This window comes from Hyla sarda, chromosome 2 (genome assembly GCF_029499605.1).
Source record: "Hyla sarda isolate aHylSar1 chromosome 2, aHylSar1.hap1, whole genome shotgun sequence".
NCBI classification, from domain to species: domain Eukaryota; kingdom Metazoa; phylum Chordata; class Amphibia; order Anura; family Hylidae; genus Hyla; species Hyla sarda.
In genome coordinates, this window is record NC_079190.1 from 382,498,990 (window position 1) to 382,517,777 (window position 18,788).

The following is an 18,788-nucleotide window of genomic DNA, read 5'->3' on the forward strand; positions in this document are numbered from 1 at the left end:
CACATTAGGTGCAGTATAGTTCCCCCCACATTAGGTGCAGTATAGTTCCCCACATTAGGTGCAGTATAGTTCCCCCACATTAGGTGCAGTATAGCTCTCCACATTAGGTGCAGTATAGCCCCACATTAGGTGCAGTATAGTTCCCCCATATTAGGTGCAGTATAGTTCCCCCACATTCGGTGCAGTATGGCTCTCCACATTAGTTGCAGTATAGTTCACCCACATTAGGTGCAGTATAGTTCCCCACATTAGGTGCAGTATAGTTCCCCCACCACATTAGGTGCCATATAGTTCCCCACATTAGGTGCAGTATAGTTCCGCCACATTAGGTGCAGCATAGTTCCCCCACATTAGGTGCCATATAGTTCCCCACATTAGGTGCAGTATAGTTCCCCCACATTAGGTGCAGTATAGTTCTCCACATTAGGTTGGCGGTATAGTTCCCCAAACTAGGTGCAGTATAGTCCCCCACATTAGGTAGTAGCATGTTCCTCACATTAGGTAGTAGCAGGTTCCCCACATTAGGTAGAAGCAGGTCCCCCAAATTAGGTAGAAGCAGGTTCCCCACATTAGGTAGTTGCAGGTTCCCCACATTAGGTAGAAGCAGGTTCCCCACATTAGGTTGTAGCAGGTTCCCCACATTAGGTAGTAGCAGGTACCCCACATTAGGTAGTAGCAGGTTCCTCCCCCCCCCCCCACAGACTCACGCACACACAGACAGACAGACACCCACACATGCACGCACACACACAGACAGACAGACACCCACACATGCACGCACACACACAGACCCCCAACCACACATACACACAGAGACCCACACATACACACACACACAGACACCCACACACACACAGACAGACACCCACATATGCACACACACACACATAGACACACTTACCTGTTCTCCGCTGCGCTTCTCTCCGGCGTCGGCCTGACGAGTGACGTCACTGACGTGCGGGTCTGCGGAGGTACGTCACATGTGCGACGTCCCTCTTCAGACTCGAGCAGGCCAGCCAACCAGAGACGCGGAGGAGGGCTGGGTAAGTGAAACCTCCCTGTGTAATGAAGAAAACTGTGCCCTGATGCGGAATGTGACCCTCCGTATTGGGACACAGTTGAGGGAGGGTAGTGGGAATGGAATGAGAGGGAGCGGCCTGCAAAGCAGAAAACTGTGTCCCTTTGCAGAGGGTCACATTCCGCTACAGGGCACAGTTTTCTTCATTACAACGGCATTTAGCGCTGCTTGCCCGAAGCAGCGCTAAATGTCTGAAGAAGTTACCTGGCCGGCGCCCGGACTGCACGTCGGGCAATATAAATTGCATATACCTGGTGCGAGCTGTGTCGGCCGCCCGGCGCCCCTGTTGCTATGGCGCCCTGTGCGGCCGCACAGCTCGCACACCCCTAAGGCCGGCCCTATGGGCCACCACAGGTGGCTTCAGAACCAATTACCAGATTTCCATAGAGTTCTGGTCTCAACATACAGTGGTCGTCCTGGAACCGATTAATATTGTAACTTGAGGGACCACTGTATATACACCTCCACTATATTCCACTATATTCTGCAACATTGTACCCAGATTGTTACCATCACGCATTATCAGCATTGATAGTGATCCTCAAAGGGAACTTGTCACATTGTACATGTAGTCTAGTCTACCAACATCATTTTAGGCCATGTTCACACGTCAGAACTTCCGTGCCGGAATCCACATTGGAATTTGGCACAGAGATTCCGTTGCAGCAGAGTTCTGTTGAATTCAACAGGATTCTGCTGCACTGTGTCAGGGTAACTGACAGGCTGTTCACCCACACTAAACCCCAATACACTGGGTTGTAGTGCGGGTGAACAGCAGAAAAACAAGTGGTCACTTACATTTATAGGTCAAGTATCACCAGAGTTTGAGCTGTGCATAATGGAGGCGGGGAGCTGGCTCGCGGTGCTCCCATGCTTCCCCCTTAGTCTGTGCATGGATTTTGAGACACGTTTATTATAATTTACTTCTTTAAGAAGCTGTTAAATGTTTGCACTCAGCTCCATAATGGTGTAAAATCTACACAACAAAAAAGTCACACATCACGTGACAATATGATATATTTTGCTATATTGTCCCAAAAGTGATTTGGTTATTAGAATTAATTATAGACTTTAAAGGGGTACTCAAACGCTAAATATCTTTCCCCATCAAAAGGATAGGGGATAAGATGTTAGATCGCAGGGATCCCGCAGCTGGGGACCCCTCGATCTCTCCTGCAGCACCCCTGTTTTTCAGCTGCTGATCCTCCCCTTGTGGCTGATGATGGGCGGTGCAGGGGACGGAGTATTGTGACATAATGGCTCCGCCCCTCATGATGTCATGCCCCACCCCCTCAATGCAAGTCTATGGGAGGGGGCGTGACGGCCACCACTCCCTCTCCCATAGACTTGTATTGAGGAGATGGGGCATGATGTCACGAGGGGGCAGAGCCATGATGCCACAATACTCCGTCCCCTGCACCGCCCGTCATCAGCCAAAGAGCGAGGATCAACATTGGAAAAATGGGGGTGCTGCAGGAGAGATCGCGGGGTCCCCAGCTGCGGGATCCCCGTGGTCTAACATCTTATCCCCTATCCTTTTGATAGGGGATAAGATGTTTAGCACCAGAGTACCCCTTTAAAGTACCATTAAGCTTCAGTGTTTTTGACTTGAAGCGGATGTATCATATCAGAAAAAATATTGTTTATATATGTTACTCACTAGATTATGCAGATTCTTAACGTGTCTTTTTTATGTGTCTAGCTTCTGTATTTGGTTCACAAATCCCTCCGTTCTGTGGATCGTTCATTCTGACATCCATTTCTCAGGAAGGGGCTTGTCCTAGCAGGCACTGAGCCATCCTCACTCACCATGCATTAACTTCCTCCCCGATCTCTTTATCCAATCTCTGCAGGCTGCTCTGCAACCTCCTCCTCTCTGTTTTCATCCTACAGTCTGATAGACAGGACAGGAGTGAGCACAGGGAAGCTCTACTCCCGTCGTCACTCACTGGACTTTGTCCCAGCTTGTACTTCAGCTTGGACAAAGATGATGCTGCAGCCAGATAGGATTATGTTCTGATGGTACAGTGACCACTAGTGGTCTTTTTATTTTTTATAAGTCATAATTTCTTTAAAAAGGAGATAACCTTTTTGTATGAAGTATATTAGAAAGGTTAATGTTTCGCCAAGATTTACAACATGTAAAACATTTTGATTCTGACAGTGTCCATTTAAAATAGACTTCAATGAAGCCCACTTAAAATGTAAGGTGTGATTTCACACTTATGTTAATTCAATTTGATTTATTCCTTATAATACACATCTCAGCTTCTGCTGAGCTGCTTTTTAAAGGGGTACTCCACTGGAAAAAAAATGTTTAAATCAACTGGTGCCATAAAGTTATACAAATTTGTAAATTACTTCTATTTAAAAATCTTAACCCTTCCAGTACTTATCAGCTGCTGTATGATTCAGAGGAAGTTATTTTCTTTTTGAATTTCCTTTCTGTATGACCACAGTGCTCTCTGCTGACACCTCTGTCCATTTTAGGAACTGAACAAAAAGAAAAAAACGTGGTTTCAAATAGTGCTGGGCGATATACCGGTTCATACCGAATACAGTTTTTTTAAATTCTGTACGATATGAATTTTTCCTATACTGCAATACCGGTCGGGCCCCTCCCCCCCCCCCTTTGAATGAATGAATTATCAGCAGCATTGCTATCCCCACATCGGAGAACTAATCATATGTGACCTGCGGGCTCTTCTCCTCCGTCCTCCTGTGAGCCGCTGGTGCTTTAACCCCTTCCCGACCTATGACATACCTGTACGTCATGGGTGGCAAGGTGTTCCCGACCCATGACATACAGGTACGTCATGGACATTACTGCCGCTACTCGCGGCATCCCGCAGCGCCCGGTAAGATGGTGGCTATCACTGATAGCCAGCCATCTTACCGTGCGACCACGGGGGGTTTCATCCCCCACCCCCCCCAGCGATCGCTGCTATCAGCTGGTCAAATCTGACTAGCTGATAGCAGCGTTTCGCTATGAAAATACTTAGCAGCGCGGTGTGTGAGTCCCGATCACGGGGATCGGGACACACACCGCTCTGCTAAGTGTCCCTGACCCGTCCCCCGGCGTCACTTACCCGTCGGAGCGGTGTCCCGAGCGGTCCCGGCGTCCTCCGTGCGGTCCCGGCGTCCTCCATGCGGTCCTGGCTGCGCTGCGTCCCGGAGGTTAGTTTCCGGCAGCAGTGCAGCATCTTCATTGGCAGCAGTGAGATCGCCGTAAAGCGATCTCACTGCTGCCTCTGAGAGTTTCAAAACTGCAACTCCCAGCATGCCCAGACAGCCTTTGGCTTTCTGGGCATGCTGGGAGTTGTAGTTTTGCAACATCTGGAGGTCCACAGTTTGGAGACCACTGTATAATGGTCTCCAATCTGTGCTCTTCCAGATGTTGCAAAACTACAAATCTCAGCATGCTCAGTCTGTCCAGGCATGCTGGGAGTTGTAGTTCTCTAACATCTGGAAGAGCACAGATTGGAGACCATTATACAGTGGTCTCCAAACTGTGGACCTCCAGATGTTGCAAAACTACAACTCCCAGCATGCCCAGACTGCCCAGGCATGCTGGAAGTTGTAGTTCAGCAACATCTGATCCTTCAGATATTGCCGAACTACAACTTCCAGCATGCCTTGGCAGTCTGGGCATGCTGGGAGTTGTAGTTTTGCAACATCTGGAGGCACACTAGTTGGGAAACATTGTCTGTTTCCTACCTCAGTGCCTCCAGCTGTTGCAATTGTTGCAAAACTATAACTCCCAGCATGCACTGACAGACCATGCATGCTGGGAGTTGTAGTTTTGCAACAGCTGGAGGCACACTGGTTTGGAAACACTAAGTTTGCTTGCAAAACACTTGAAAGTTTATTACTTAACTTAGTGTTTCCAAACCAGTGTTCCTCCAGCTGTTGCAAAACTACAACTCCCAGCATGCACGGACAGCCAAAGGGCATGCTCGGAGTTTGCAACAGCTGGATGTTTGCCCCCCCCCCCCCCAATGTGAATGTACAGGGTACACTCACATGGGCGGAGGTTTACAGTGAGTGCTGCAAGTTTGAGATGGCGCAAATTTTGCGCTGCAGCTCAAACTTCCAGCGGCAAACTTGCTGTGAACCTCTGCCCATGTGACTGTACCCTAAAAACACTACACTACACTGACACTAACCTAAAATAAAAAGTAAAAAACACTACATATACACATACCCCTACACAGCCCCCCTCCCCCCAAAAAATGAAAAACGTCTGGTACGCTACTGTTTCCAAAACGGAGCCTCCAGCTGTTGCAAAATAATAACTCCCAGTATTGCCGGACAGCCATTGACTGTCCAGGCATGCTGGGAGTTTTGTAACAGCTGGAGGCACCCTGTTTGAGAATCACTGGCGTAGAATACCCCTATGTCCACCCCTATGCAAATCCCTAATTTAGGCCTCAAATGTGCATGGCGCTCTCACTTTGGAGCCCTGTCGTATTTCAGGGCAACAGTTTTGGGACACATATGGGGTATCGCCGTACTCGGGAGAAATTGCCTTACAAATTTTGGGGGGCTTTTTCTTCTTTAACCCCTTATGAAAAGGTGAAGTTGGGGTCTACACAGCATGTTAGTGTAAAAAAATAAATTTTTTACACTGACATGCTGGTGTTGCCCTATACTTTTCATTTTCACAAGAGGTAAAAGGGAAAAAAGACCCTCTAAATTTGTAACGCAATTTCTCCTGAGTACGGAGATACCCCATATGTGGGCGCAAAGTGCTCTGGGGGCGCACAACAAGGCCCAGAAGGGAGAGTGCACCATGTACATTTGAGGCGATTTGCACAGGGGTGGCTGATTGTTACAGCAGTTCTGACAAACGCAAAACAATAAATATCCATATGTGACCCCATTTTGGAAACTACACCCCTCACGGAATGTAATAAGGGGTGCAGTGAGCATTTACACCCCACTGGTGTATGACAGATTTTTGGAACAGTGGTCTGTGAAAATGAAAAATAAAATTTTTGATTTGCACAGTCCACCGTTTCAAATATCTGTCAAACGCCAGTGGGGTGTAAATGCTCACTGCACCCCTTATTACATTCCATGAGGGGTATAGTTTCCAAAATGGGGTCACATGTGGGGGGGTCCACTGTTCTGGCACCATAGGGGCTTCCTAAATGGGACATGCCCCCCAAAAACCCTTTCAGAAAAACTCACTCTCCAAAATCCCATTGTCGCTCCTTCCCTTCTGAGCCCTCTACTGCGCCCACCGAACATTTTACATACGCATATGAGGTATTTCCTTACTCGAGAGAAATTGGGTTACAAATTTTAGGGTGATTTCTCTCCTTTTACCCCTTGTAAAAATAAAAAAATTGGGTCTACAAGAAAATGCGAGTGTAAAAAATGAAGATTTAGAATTTTCTCCTTCACTTTGCTGCTATTCCTGTGAAACACCTAAAGGGTTAAAACACTTACTGAATGTCATTTTGAATACTTTGGGGGGTGCAGTTTTTATAATGGGGTCATTTATGGGGTATTTCTAATATAAAGATCCTTAAAATCCACTTCCAACCTGAACTGGGCCCTGAAAAATTAAGATTTTGAAAATCTTGAGAAAAATTGGAAAATTGCTGCGGAACTTTGAAGCCCTCTGATGTCTTCCAAAAGTAAAAACTTGTCAATTTTTTAATGCAAACACAAAGTAGACATATTGTATATGTGAATCAATATGTAATTTATTTGGAATATCCATTTTCCTTTCAAGCAGAGACTTTCAAAGTTAGAAAAATGCTAAATTTTCAAAATTTTCATGAAATTTTTAGATTTTTTACCAAGAAAGGATACAAATATCAGTGAAATTTTACCGATAAAATAAAGTAGAATATGTCACGAAAAAACAATCTCGGAATCAGAATGATAAATAAAAGCATTCCAAAGTTATTAATGTTTAAAGTGACAGTGGTCAGATTTTCAAAAAATGCCCAGGTCATGAAGGTGAAAATGGGCTGGGTCATGAAGGGGTTAAAAGAATGAGTTGCGTGCCGTGGCGCTGGAAATGATTAATAAAGGACATCTGTACTGATTAATTTTACATATTCCTGTGCACGGGCTGCAAAAATAAACAAAATAAACTTTGAATCACCTTCCTACGTTCCCCCGTTGCTCCGGTATCGGCCTCAATGTTCTCCGCTGCAATATTCATGCTGCTTCCTGGGGACTGGAATGTCACAGAGCCATCAGTGTATCACCGGCCGCAGCAATGTTCTGCCTCGGCCGGTTATAGGCTGAGCGCACTGTCATGTAAGGAGCTGTCCGGCCAATTACATGACATGATAGGCTGAGCGCACTGTCAGTAAGGAGCCAGCCGGCTCCTTACATGACAGTGCGCTCAGCCTATAACCGGCCGAGGCAGAACATCGCTGAGGCCGGTGATACTGTGACGGCTCTGTGACGTTCACGTCCCCAGGAAGCAGCATGAAGATTGCAGTGGAGAACAGTGAGGCCGATACCGGAGCAACGGGGGAACGTAGGAAGGTGAGTCAAAGTTTATTTTGTTTATTTTTGCAGCCCGGGCACAGGAATATGTAAAATTAATCAGTATAGATATCCTTTATTAATCATTTTTTGCGCCGCGGCATGCAACCCGTAGGTCACATATGATTAGTTCCCCGATGTGGGGGACAGCGCAGCGATGTGGCTAATAATTCATTGGGGGGGTTTGGGGTTAGAGAAGCAGAGCAGCTCACGCAGGTCACATATGATTAGTTCCCCAGCTTGGGGGGGGGGGGGGGGGGGGGGATACCGTTAAATACCATGGAACCGCCATAACTTACAAAAATACCGTGATATGCATTTTTGGTCATACCGCTCAGCACTAGTTTCAAATGGCAGGAAATGCTCAACCCCAAATGCAGTTGTGCATTTATGCTGGGGGAGCAGATCCTGTGCTTGTGGTCCGTTGCTAAGGGCGATCCCCAGCATAAAATGCATACAATGGGGGATGCCTGCAGCAGACTACAAGTGCCACAATGACATCCTACACTCAATGAAAAGTGTGGATATGTAACATATAAAATAATACATAAATTTAGGTGCACTACTGTGGTAGATGTAAACAGTGACATATGGCTAACCCTCATACTGATTTTAAAATTGAGCCAGTATATCCTTATATGAAGGACAATTCTGAGCCCAAACACCAAAGACAAGGTTTCTGAAGTGGCACGGGACCTAATCCTAAACCTACCTGTGACGTATGGGCAATACCAGGGGCCAGTGGGAAATTACAGCGGCATTAGGTACGACTCACACATACAATGGAAGGATATACTGGCTAATGTCTCAATTTTAAAGGAGTACTCTGGTGCAGAGTACTCCTGCTCCTTCCTGCCCGGGCTGCAAAAAAATGAAAATGAACCATCTCTCACCTTCCTGGGTTCCCGCAGAGCGCCACTACAGCTGATCGGTCCTCCGGTCCATCCTCTTCATACTTCCGTGTGTAACGAAGCGTCACATGGCACTCAGCCTATCGCCGGCCGAGGCTGAACATCATGGCGGCCGGCGATAGGCTGAGCGCCATGGGATGCTTCGTTACACACGGAAGTATGTAGAGGATGGACCGGAGGACCGATCAGCTGTAGTGCCGCTCCGCGGGAACCCAGGAAGGAGAGAGATGGTTAATTTTCATTTATTTTGCAGCCTGGGCAGGACGGAGCAGGAATATTCTGCACCAGAGTACTCCTTTAACATCATTTTGAGGGTTAGTCATATGTTACTGTCTACATCTACCACAGCAGTGCACCTAAATTTATGTATCATTTTAGGAAGTAAGCAGAGTAGGAGCAAATCCCCATAGCAAACCTCTCCTGCTCCGGACAGTTCCTAAAATAAACAGAGGTGTCAGCAGAGAGCACTGTGGTCAGACAGAAAGGAAATTTAAAAAGAAAAAAACTTCCTCTGGAACCTACAGCAGCTGATAAGTACTGGAAGGATTAAGATTTTTAAATAGAAGTAATTTACAAACCTGTTTAAATTTCTGGGACCAGTTGATTTAAAAAAATCTTTTTTCTAGGGGAGTACCCCTTTAAAGAGTAACTCTACTCATCTCGGTATAATGTCCAGGGGCCGTACTGCATTCTGGGACCATTAGTTCTTCTGATTTTAAATGACTGTACTGTGCCTGGTAAATGACTGCAGGATGGCAGGGATGTACATTTGCCATGGGGCAGAGGCGTAGCTTATAGCTTCGGGGCCCCGATGCAAAATCTGCAACAGGGCCCCATATGCCAATTATTGTACTGACCTCTTATAGGGCAGATGTGCTTTGGGGCCCCCTAAGGCACCAGGGCCCCGATGCGACTGCTACCTCTATAGCAACGCCCCTGCCAAGGGGGGCTACCCTGGGTGCTGAGTGAGCACTGAGCTGAGGGTAAAGGAAAGCTTAGCTACAACTCTGTAGGATGGTATGCAAGACTTTTATATTCTTTCTACACAATGGATGGAACTGAACCGTATCATCAGCTGCAGTGCTATCTCGGACGCAGTCCAGACTCTACTGTAAACTGTGAAGTTATAATGCATTTGAGAATGAAATGACAGACAGCTATTTTCTTAGGCAGTGTTTTCCAAACAGCGTGCCTCCAGCTGTTGCAAAACTACAACTCCCAGCATGCCTGGACAGCCAACGGCTGTCCAGGCATGCTGGGAGTTGTAGTTTTGCAACAGCTGGAGACGCACTGTTTGGGAAAACACTCTTCTAAGGGGTGATGAAGATTGCATTTTGCTGTACTAGTATGTTCCCATATTCCTCTATATTTTACTACATCGTCAAATGCAGATCTATGCAGCATCTATAAGTACAGGCGGAAACTTTACGAGTTTTCTATATGCCGGTTGTATCTATAGTGTCGTCAGGAGTAAATTAAGGATCTCCTACACCGAAACTATCCCAATGATCATTTTCAGGCTCAAATAAAAAACATAAACATATAGTAAAATGTGTGAACTTTCTCCTCCCCCTGCACAGTGGCTGTAAAGCTCCTCACCCGCCATCAAGTAATCTGCCATTTCACTGCAGTCTAAATAGGCCTCATTACACATAATCCTGCTTGGGTCTCATAATCTCCCCCTGTAGCTTTGGGAAGTGGAGAAATAGAAGAAGACGTCCTTACCATTTGCTGCAGTGTAAGGCTCCCCTCTCTCTTCTGTCTGTCAGCCTCAGAATTCTTCTACCAGAGTACGTCACAGAGCCAAGTCTCATACCCTACCCTCCTGTATTTGATTTGGGCACCATATACGAGGCAATACACACCTTGCAGAATACATCCTGGCAGAAGACTTAGTTTGTGCTAGTCCTTCTGGCGGAGCAGTCTCTGCATCCATGTAAGACTCTGCCTTGCATACAGTATGTGTTCTGTACTTGGGCTGATTAGCTGGGGGCAGGGAAGGATGCCGGCTCTTGCTGATTCTATTGCTCGGCTTGGGTCACTACCAGCTGCTCTGTCCTGCCTGGTTCTCTATTTCATTCTGTATCTCCTGTATCACACTGTCTCCTGGCATCTCAGCTTCTTTTCCTCTCCTAAGATATGGCACATCATGCAGCATACTGCCTTATAGGAACTCTACGGGTATGTTCACACTGAGTGTTTGGAGAGAGATTTCCGCGAGTAATTCTGCTCGCTTATTCCTCTCCAAATCATTCAGCAGTGAAAAACCTCATAGTATGTAATGAAATGTCTGCTCCTCAGTGCACACTGAGGAATTTCCGCTAGCGTAATTCTGTCACTGAATTCCGTTCCGCATGAAGAATGAACATGTTCTTTCTTCATGGGGAATTGGTGTCGTAACTCCATAGAAGTCAATGTAAATTATTTTTTCAGGCCGCCACACTTCCGCGCGGAATTTGTATGGTAATTCGCACGGAAATTGTGCGGATTTTGCGTGGAATTTCCATGGCATTCCTGCAAAAATATTTTTTTTACAATGTCTCCTATGCCGCGCTGAACTCCGCACTGATTTCTGTGCGGAATTCCACGCACATTCCACGCAGGTTCTGCGCAGATTCCGAGCGGTAAAAAACTAATTTCTGAGCGGATTTGTTGAGCGCAAATTCCTCGCACGTGTTTGTCAGTGGGAACGTACCCTTAGGGTGTGTTCACACTGAGTCAAGCAAGAGTAGTTCACGCCCAAAAATTTACGGGAGGAAAAAATAAAAAAAATTTCGCGCAAAATTCGCACAAAGTTTGTGCGGAATTGCGCACGGAAATGGGGGAGAAAGAAGTGAAGGGGTTTTCAGCGATTTCCGCGCGAATTCAGTGCAGATTTCACACGAAAACAATGTCGGGCGGAATTTTTTTTTACCATTGACTTCTATTGATTTCTGCTAGCGGATTCCGTTTGAAGAACGAACATGCTCATTCTTCAAGCGTAACGGAATTCAGTGTCGGAATTCCGCTAGCAGAATTTCCTCAGTGTGAACAGGACAGCGGAAAAAACATTAAAGTCAATGGGCAGAGGAGATGTGAATTAATTTGGAGCGGAGAATTCAAGAGGAATTACACCATGTTTCTGCAATACAGTTCCCATATACGTTTTCTATGTGAAAACCGTATGGAACCGTATTGAAAACGTATGCATTGACTCTCCATTGAAAACGGAGGCAACCGGACATCATTTTTTGTTGCTTCCATTTTTGCATATGGGTTAAAATTTGTACACATGTTTTGATACAGTTTAGCCCGGTTTTGAGGAATCAGTTTTTCATCAAAAACCTGATACGCGAACTGTATTGCAAAAACGTGGTGTGAACCCACCCTTTGTAAGGCTGCATTCACACCATGTTTTTGCAATACAGTTCCCGTATCAGGTTTTTGATGAAAAACAGATTCCTCAAAACCAGTCTAAACTGCATCAAAGCATGTGTACAAATTTTAACCCGTATTTTTAATTTTCACAGCGTATTTCGCTGCAGATCCGCTGCTGAAGGACCTCCTATATGCTGCCTTTATATGTGCCTGCTCGGAGCGGCAATACGCCGCTCCGAGCAGACACACTGCGATGTGCGAGTTGATGCGCATGTGCGGTGTACTCGCACACATCGCGGCCGCTCCCCCTGCTCAATCAGCTAGGCTGAGAGCTGCCGCAATGTGCGAGTATACTGCGCATGCGTGTGGGACTCGCACATCGCAGTGTGTGTGCTCGGAGCTGCATATTGCCGCTCCGAGCAGGCACATGTAAAGGCAGCATATAGAGGTCCTTCAGCGGCGGATCCGCAGCAAAATTCACTGCGAAAATCCGCACGTGTGAACGTACCCTAAAGGGGTACTCCTGTGGAAAACTTTTTTTTTTTTTTTTTTTTAATGAACTGGTGCCAGAAAGTTAAACAGATTTGTAAATTACTTCTATTAAAAAATCTTAATCCTTTTAGTACTTTTTAGAAGCTGCATGCTACAGAGGAAATTCTTTACTTTTTGAATTTCTTTTTTGTGTTGTCCACAGTGCTCTCTGCTGACACCTCTGTCCGTGTCAGGAACTGTCCAGAGCAGCATAGGTTTGCTATGGGGATTTTTTCCTGCTCTGGACAATTCCTGATACGGTCATCAGGTGTCAGCAGAGAGCACTGTGGACAACACACACACAAAAAAATAAAATAAATAAATAAAGATTTTCCTCTGTAACAAACAGCTGCTAAAATGTACTGGAAGGATCAGATTTTTTAATAGAATTACTTTACAAATCTGTTTAACTTTCTGGCCCCAGTTCATAAAAAAAAAAAAAGTTTTCCACCGGGGTACCCCTTAAATGACAGGCTCTTTTTTTTTATTTGACATGTATCTCTTTAAAGGGCAATAACTTTAGTACGCTTTTCCTGAGCGGAGCGATTCTGAGATTGTTTTTTCAGGACATATTGTACTTTATATAAGTGGTGCATTTTTGTTGACACCTGCAGCATTTTTTGTAAAAAACTTCAAAATATTGTGAAAAACTGTAAAATTTCTGTTTAAAAATGTTTTTTTTTTAATGATGCACACTGTGCGGTAAAAGTGATGTTATATTTATTCTGTGGGTCAGTACGATTATGGCAATACCTATTTTATATAGCTTTCTATGTTCTTTTTTCTTTTCTGAGCAAAATTCTTCTGCCATTCATTTTTCAACAGCCGTTGCTTTTTTATTTTTCATCCGACGCCATTGAGTAAGGGCTTATTTTTTGCAGGATGAACTGTACTTTTTATTGGTATCATTTTTGTTATACGTGCTACCTTTTGATCTTTTTTATTCTGCTATTTGTACCAAAATTGGCAAATGCACATTTGCGCTTTTTTTGTTGTTGTTTTATTATAGTTTTATAGTACACCTCATCACGGACATGGCAATACCTATTATGTATATGATTTGTGTTTTTGATCTTTTTTGGTGATAATACAGGGCTTTTATTGGAAAAGGGGCATTTAAAAAAATATTTTTTACACTTCATACTTTTATTGAAGAACTTTTTATTTTATTTTTTTTTACACTTTTTACAGGTTATACAATACTGCAATACATTTGTACTGCAGCAGAGTATGACCAGATCAGCTGCACACTGTACAGCCTGTGCGATCCAGCCTGTGGCTGGATCTTGTAGGCTTCAGTAGCAGGCAGACAGGAGGTCATGGTCTTACCTCCTGCTGCCAAAGCAACCAACGTTGACCTGTGATTGTATCGCGGCGCCTCCGTTGGTGAACAGGGGGAGCGTGCTCTCCCTGTCAACATCATAGATGCCGTGATCAGGATTGATTGCGGCATCTACGGGGTTAATGCTCCCGGGAGCGGCGTGATCGCGGCTCCAGCATCTGCGGCGGGACTCCGTCTGTGATTGACAGCCAGGTCCCGCCGCCGATCTCCTGCGTGCCAGAGATCGCTAGGACGTATACATATGTCCCAGTGCGCGAATGTGTCGGGTGCTGGGAAGTATGCATACGTCCTATAGCGGGAAGGGGTTAAAACCCATATATGGTTTGAAAAATGATGTCCGGTTGCATCCGTTTTTAACTTTTCACTCCATTATGAATAAAGTTTCACTTGTTTGATTGAAATTCCAAGAAAAAAACTGTGCAAAGTCAAAAACCGTATGGTGTAAACTGGATGGAACCGTACGCACATATGGTTTTCTACTGTTCCCATTGACTCCCATGTTAAGAAAAAAACGTATACGGTTTCAATACGGTTTTTCACTCAGACCAAAAACAGTGGTAGGCTACGGTTTTGGGTACGGAAAAAAAAGAACAAAACCATACAAGACGCAAAACGGAAGCTACCGGATGCATCATTTGGCATAAGGTTTTCAATGGAGAGTCAATGCATACGGTTGCATACGGTTTTCAAATTGAAAACATATATGGGAAATGTATTACAAAAACATGGTGTGAACCCAGCCATAAAGAGATCTTCTGGTCAGTATAAGGCTAGGTTCACATTGCCGTTCACATCTGACCCATAAGGGTCCGATCGGCTCTTTTTTATTTTATGCTGATCGGACTCTAAAAAGAGCCAGATGCAAATGGCTACTACCCGACGGACCCCATTCACTTGTATGGGGTCCTTCGGTGATCCGGTAATTTTACAGGAATTTAGCAAACAAGAATAAAGTGCTTGCACAATATTTTTCTTCGCTTAAAGGGGTATTCCGGCTTAAGACATCTTATCCCCTATCCAAAGGGGATAGTATCCTATTTTTAATTTTTTGGTAAGCCAATAAAGGTATCACTCCTAATACTTTTGTTCTTTTTGATTTTAAGGATTTATTACCACATGGATTTTTTGGCTAACATAGTACCCACTATATACATACTGGGGGAAATTTCTCAAGCTGTTCCCGTCATTTTTATACATTTTTTTGCTGTAAAAAGGCGCAACTTTGCAATTTTATTTTGCGCCTTTTTGAAATAGACATTTTGGGAAAATCTGGCTGTGGTTTGCAGGGCTGTGCAGTTGCCCATGCAGTGGACAGTATTTATTAACTGCGCCTTTGTTAAAAAGGCGCTACATTTTTGTGCAAACGTAAAAAAAAAAAAAAATGCAAATGTATACCATGACCAACTTGGCTTAAAAAAAGACAGACCACAGTGAAAGTACTTTAAAGCGTGGGGAACCACTTATTTAGAAAGGAGACCTCTCTTAAAATTGAGTAATCCCAATTAGCTAACAACTAAGCACCAAGCATGGTTGTGTGAAAGAATTTTTTTTTTTTATTTTTTTTATTAAAGAAGCAATACATTATTATGAAGAGCAATATATTATTATGAAGAACAATATATTTGGACAGATTAGTGCAGACAATTTGGACATGCCAGACAAGCTAGTATTGCCATGTTGTATTAGATTTCCCATTTGGCAACAGCTGGAGACACCACTGCTGGCATCGTATTTTCTAACAACCAGCTGGAGAGAGTATTCCAGTATTTGGGTTGCTCCGTGAGCCAAATTGCTTAAATTGTCGCTCTCCTAATAAACTGGAGAGTGCAAAGTGAGAGCCCCAAGTTTTGACACCAGGGAGCCATGACAATTCTAGTCACAATGGCCTAGGTGTGGAAAATACTGCGGGGGAGACAGCTTGGTAACAGGTAAGCTGCATTTAGTCTGAAGGTTGGTGCATGTGTCTTAGCAGACAGAAGAAACAGCTCTCTGTTATTCCAACTTGGGGCATGCAAATTCTGTTTTTTTTTTTTTTTACAACCCATTTTAACGAAAGTTTGTCAATCACCCGTGGGGTGTTAAGGCTCACTTTACCCCTTGTTACCTTCCTTGAGGGGTGCAGTTTCCAAAATAGTATGCCATGTGTTTTTTTTTTACTGTTCTGGCATCATGGGGGCTTCCTAAATGCAACATGCCCCCCAAAAACCATTTCAGCAAAATTCGCTCTCCAAAAGCCAAATGTCGCTCCTTCCCTTCTAAGCCTTCTAGTTCACCAACAGAGCACTTTACATCCACATATGAAGTATTTCCTTACTCGAGAGAAATGGGGTTACAAATTTTGTGGGCATTTTCTCCTATTACTCCTTGTGAAAATGAAAAGTTTGGGGTAACACCAGCATTTTAGTGTTAAAAATCAAATTTTTCATTTTCACTTCCCACTTTAACGAAAGTTTGTCAAACACCTGTGGGGTATAACGATTCAATTTACCCCTTGTTACGTTCCTTGAGGGGTGTAGTTTCCAAAAAAGTATGCCATGTTTTTTTTTTTTTTTACTGTTCTTACATCACGGGGGCTTCTTAAACGCGACATGCCCCCCAAAAACCATTTCAGCAAAATTCGCTCTCCAAAATCCCATTGTTGCTCCTTCCCTTCTGAGCCCTCTAGTGCACCCACAGAGTACCGTATTTATCGGCGTATAACACGCACTTTTTCGGCTAAAATTTTTAGCCTAAAGTCTATGTGCGTGTTATACGCCGATACCGCTCCAGGAAAGGCAGGGGGAGAGAGGCCGTCGCTGCCCGCTTCTCTCCCCCTGCCTTCCCTGGGGTCTAGAGCCCTGCTGCCGGCCCTTCTCACCCCCTGGCTATCGGCGCCGCTGCCCGTTCTGTCCCCCTGACTATCGGTACCGGCACCGATAGCCAGGGGGAGAGAAGGGGCAGCGGCACCCATTGCCGGCGCCGCTGCCCCGTTGCCTCCCCCCATCCCCGGTGGCATAATTACCTGGGTCGGGTCCGCGCTGCTGCAGGCCTCCGGCGTGCGTCCCCTTCGTCGTTGCTATGCGCTGCACGGCGCGGCGCATGACATCAGTGCGCCGCGCCGTGCATAGCAACGACGCAGGGGACGCACGCCGGAGGCCTGCAGCAGCGCGGACCCGACCCAGGTAATTATGCCACCGGGGATGGGGGGAGGCAACGGGGCAGCGGCGCCGGCAATGGGTGCCGCTGCCCCTTCTCTCCCCCTGGCTGTCGGCGCCGCTTCTCTCCCCCTGGCTATCGGCGCCGGCAATGGGGCGCCTGTACCGATAGTCAGGGGGACAGAATGGGCAGCGGCGCCGATAGCCAGGGGGGAGAGAAGGGCCGGCAGCAGGGCTCTAGACCCCAGGAAAGGCAGGGGGAGAGAAGCGGGCAGTGACGGCCTCTCTCCCCCTGCCTTTCCTGGGGATGTATCGGGGTATACACGCGCACACATGTACCCTCATTTTACCATGGATATTTGGGTAAAAAACTTTTTTTTACCCAAATATCCTTGGTAAAATGAGGGTGCGTGTTATAGGCCGGTGCGGGGTATACCCCGATAAATACGGTACTTTACATCCAAATATGAGGTATTTCCTTACTTGAGAGAAAATGAATTACAAGTTTTGGGGGGCATTTTTACCTTTTACCCCTTGTAAAAATGAAAACAATGGGGCTACAATACCATGTTAGTGTAAAAAATTTAGATTTAGATTTTTCTCCTCCATTTTACTGCTATTCCTGTGAAACATCTAAAGGGTTAACAAACTTTTTGAATGTCATTTTGAATACTTTGAGGGGTGCAGTTTTCATAATGGGGCCCATCATAGGGGATTTCCAACATAAAGACCCTCAAATTCACTTCTAAACTTAAAGGGGTACTCCGCCCCTAGAAATCTTATCCCCTATCCAAAGGATAGGGGATAAGATGTCAGATCGCCGCGGTTCCGCTGCTGGGGAGTTCGCTCTGTGCGTAATGACGGGCGATACAGGGGATGGAGCAGCGTGACGTCATGGCTCCGCCCCTAGTGACATCATGGCCCGCCCCCTTAATGCAAGTCTATGGCAGGGGCGTGACGACCGCCACGCCCCCTCCCATAGACTCGTATTGAGGAGGCGGGCCGTAACATCATGAGGGGCGGAGCCGTGACGTAACGATGCTCCGGCCCCTGTATTGCCCGTCATTACGTACAGAGCGAACTCGCTCTGTGCAGTAATGACAGCGGGGTGCCGCAGCGGCGATCCCGGGGGTTGCCAGCTGCGGGACCGTGGCGATCTGACATCTTATCCCCTATCCTTTGGATAGGGGATAAGATGTCTAGGGGTGGAGTACCCCTTTAACTGGTCCTTGGAAAATTCTGATTTTGAAATTTTTGTGAAAAATTAGAAAATTGCTGCTATACTTTGAAGCCCTCTGATGTCTCCAAAAAGTAAAAACATGTCAACTTTATGATGCAAACATAAAGTAGACATAATGTATCTGTCAATCAATATATAATTTATTTGACATGTCCCTTTTCCTTACAAGCAGAGAGCTTCAAATTTAGAAAAATGCTAAATTTTCTAATTTTTCTGAAATTTTTCAATTTTTGACCAAGAAAAGATGCAAGTATCGACGAAAATTTACCACTAACATAAAGTAGAATATGTCACGAAAAACTATCTCGGAATCAAATTTATAAGTAAAAGCATCCCAGAGTTATTTATGCATAAAGTGGTAGAGGTCAAATTTTAAAAAAATGCTCCCGTCCTTAGGGTCATAATGGGCTCCGTCCCCAAGGGGATAAGCAGAGCCAACTCTGTCTAAGGGTAAATTGGCAGAAAAGGACCTGCAACATACAAATAGTTAAAAAGATAAGACAGGCAGAAACACTTTTTAACATTAAAGGAGTACTCCGGCGCACACTTTTTTCCTTTTATCCTGTCCGGGCTGCAAAATAAAAGAAAACACACTTTCTCTTACCTGCCAACGAGCCCCCGGAGCTCCGGTATACTCCGGTACAGGTGTTCGGTCCCCGGCTGTATTCTTCTTACTTCCTGT

General features: G+C 45.4%; 1 protein-coding gene across 3 annotated transcripts in view; it reads right to left on the bottom strand.

Moving 5' to 3' along the window:
• Positions 1-18,788, bottom strand: part of LOC130356680 (septin-4-like) — a 138,117-nt gene that overhangs the window by 93,147 nt on the left and 26,182 nt on the right. The window contains exon 1 of one of the 3 annotated variants that reach the window (XM_056558528.1): positions 10,368-10,453. The exons of 1 other annotated variant lie outside the window; for it this stretch is intronic. In XM_056558528.1, coding sequence (XP_056414503.1) covers positions 10,368-10,438 — 71 coding nt within the window. In that variant the 5' untranslated portion in view covers positions 10,439-10,453. Of the gene's footprint in view, positions 1-10,227; positions 10,486-18,788 lie in introns of those variants that run through there. One more of the 3 variants, XM_056558530.1, reaches the window with a different exon arrangement.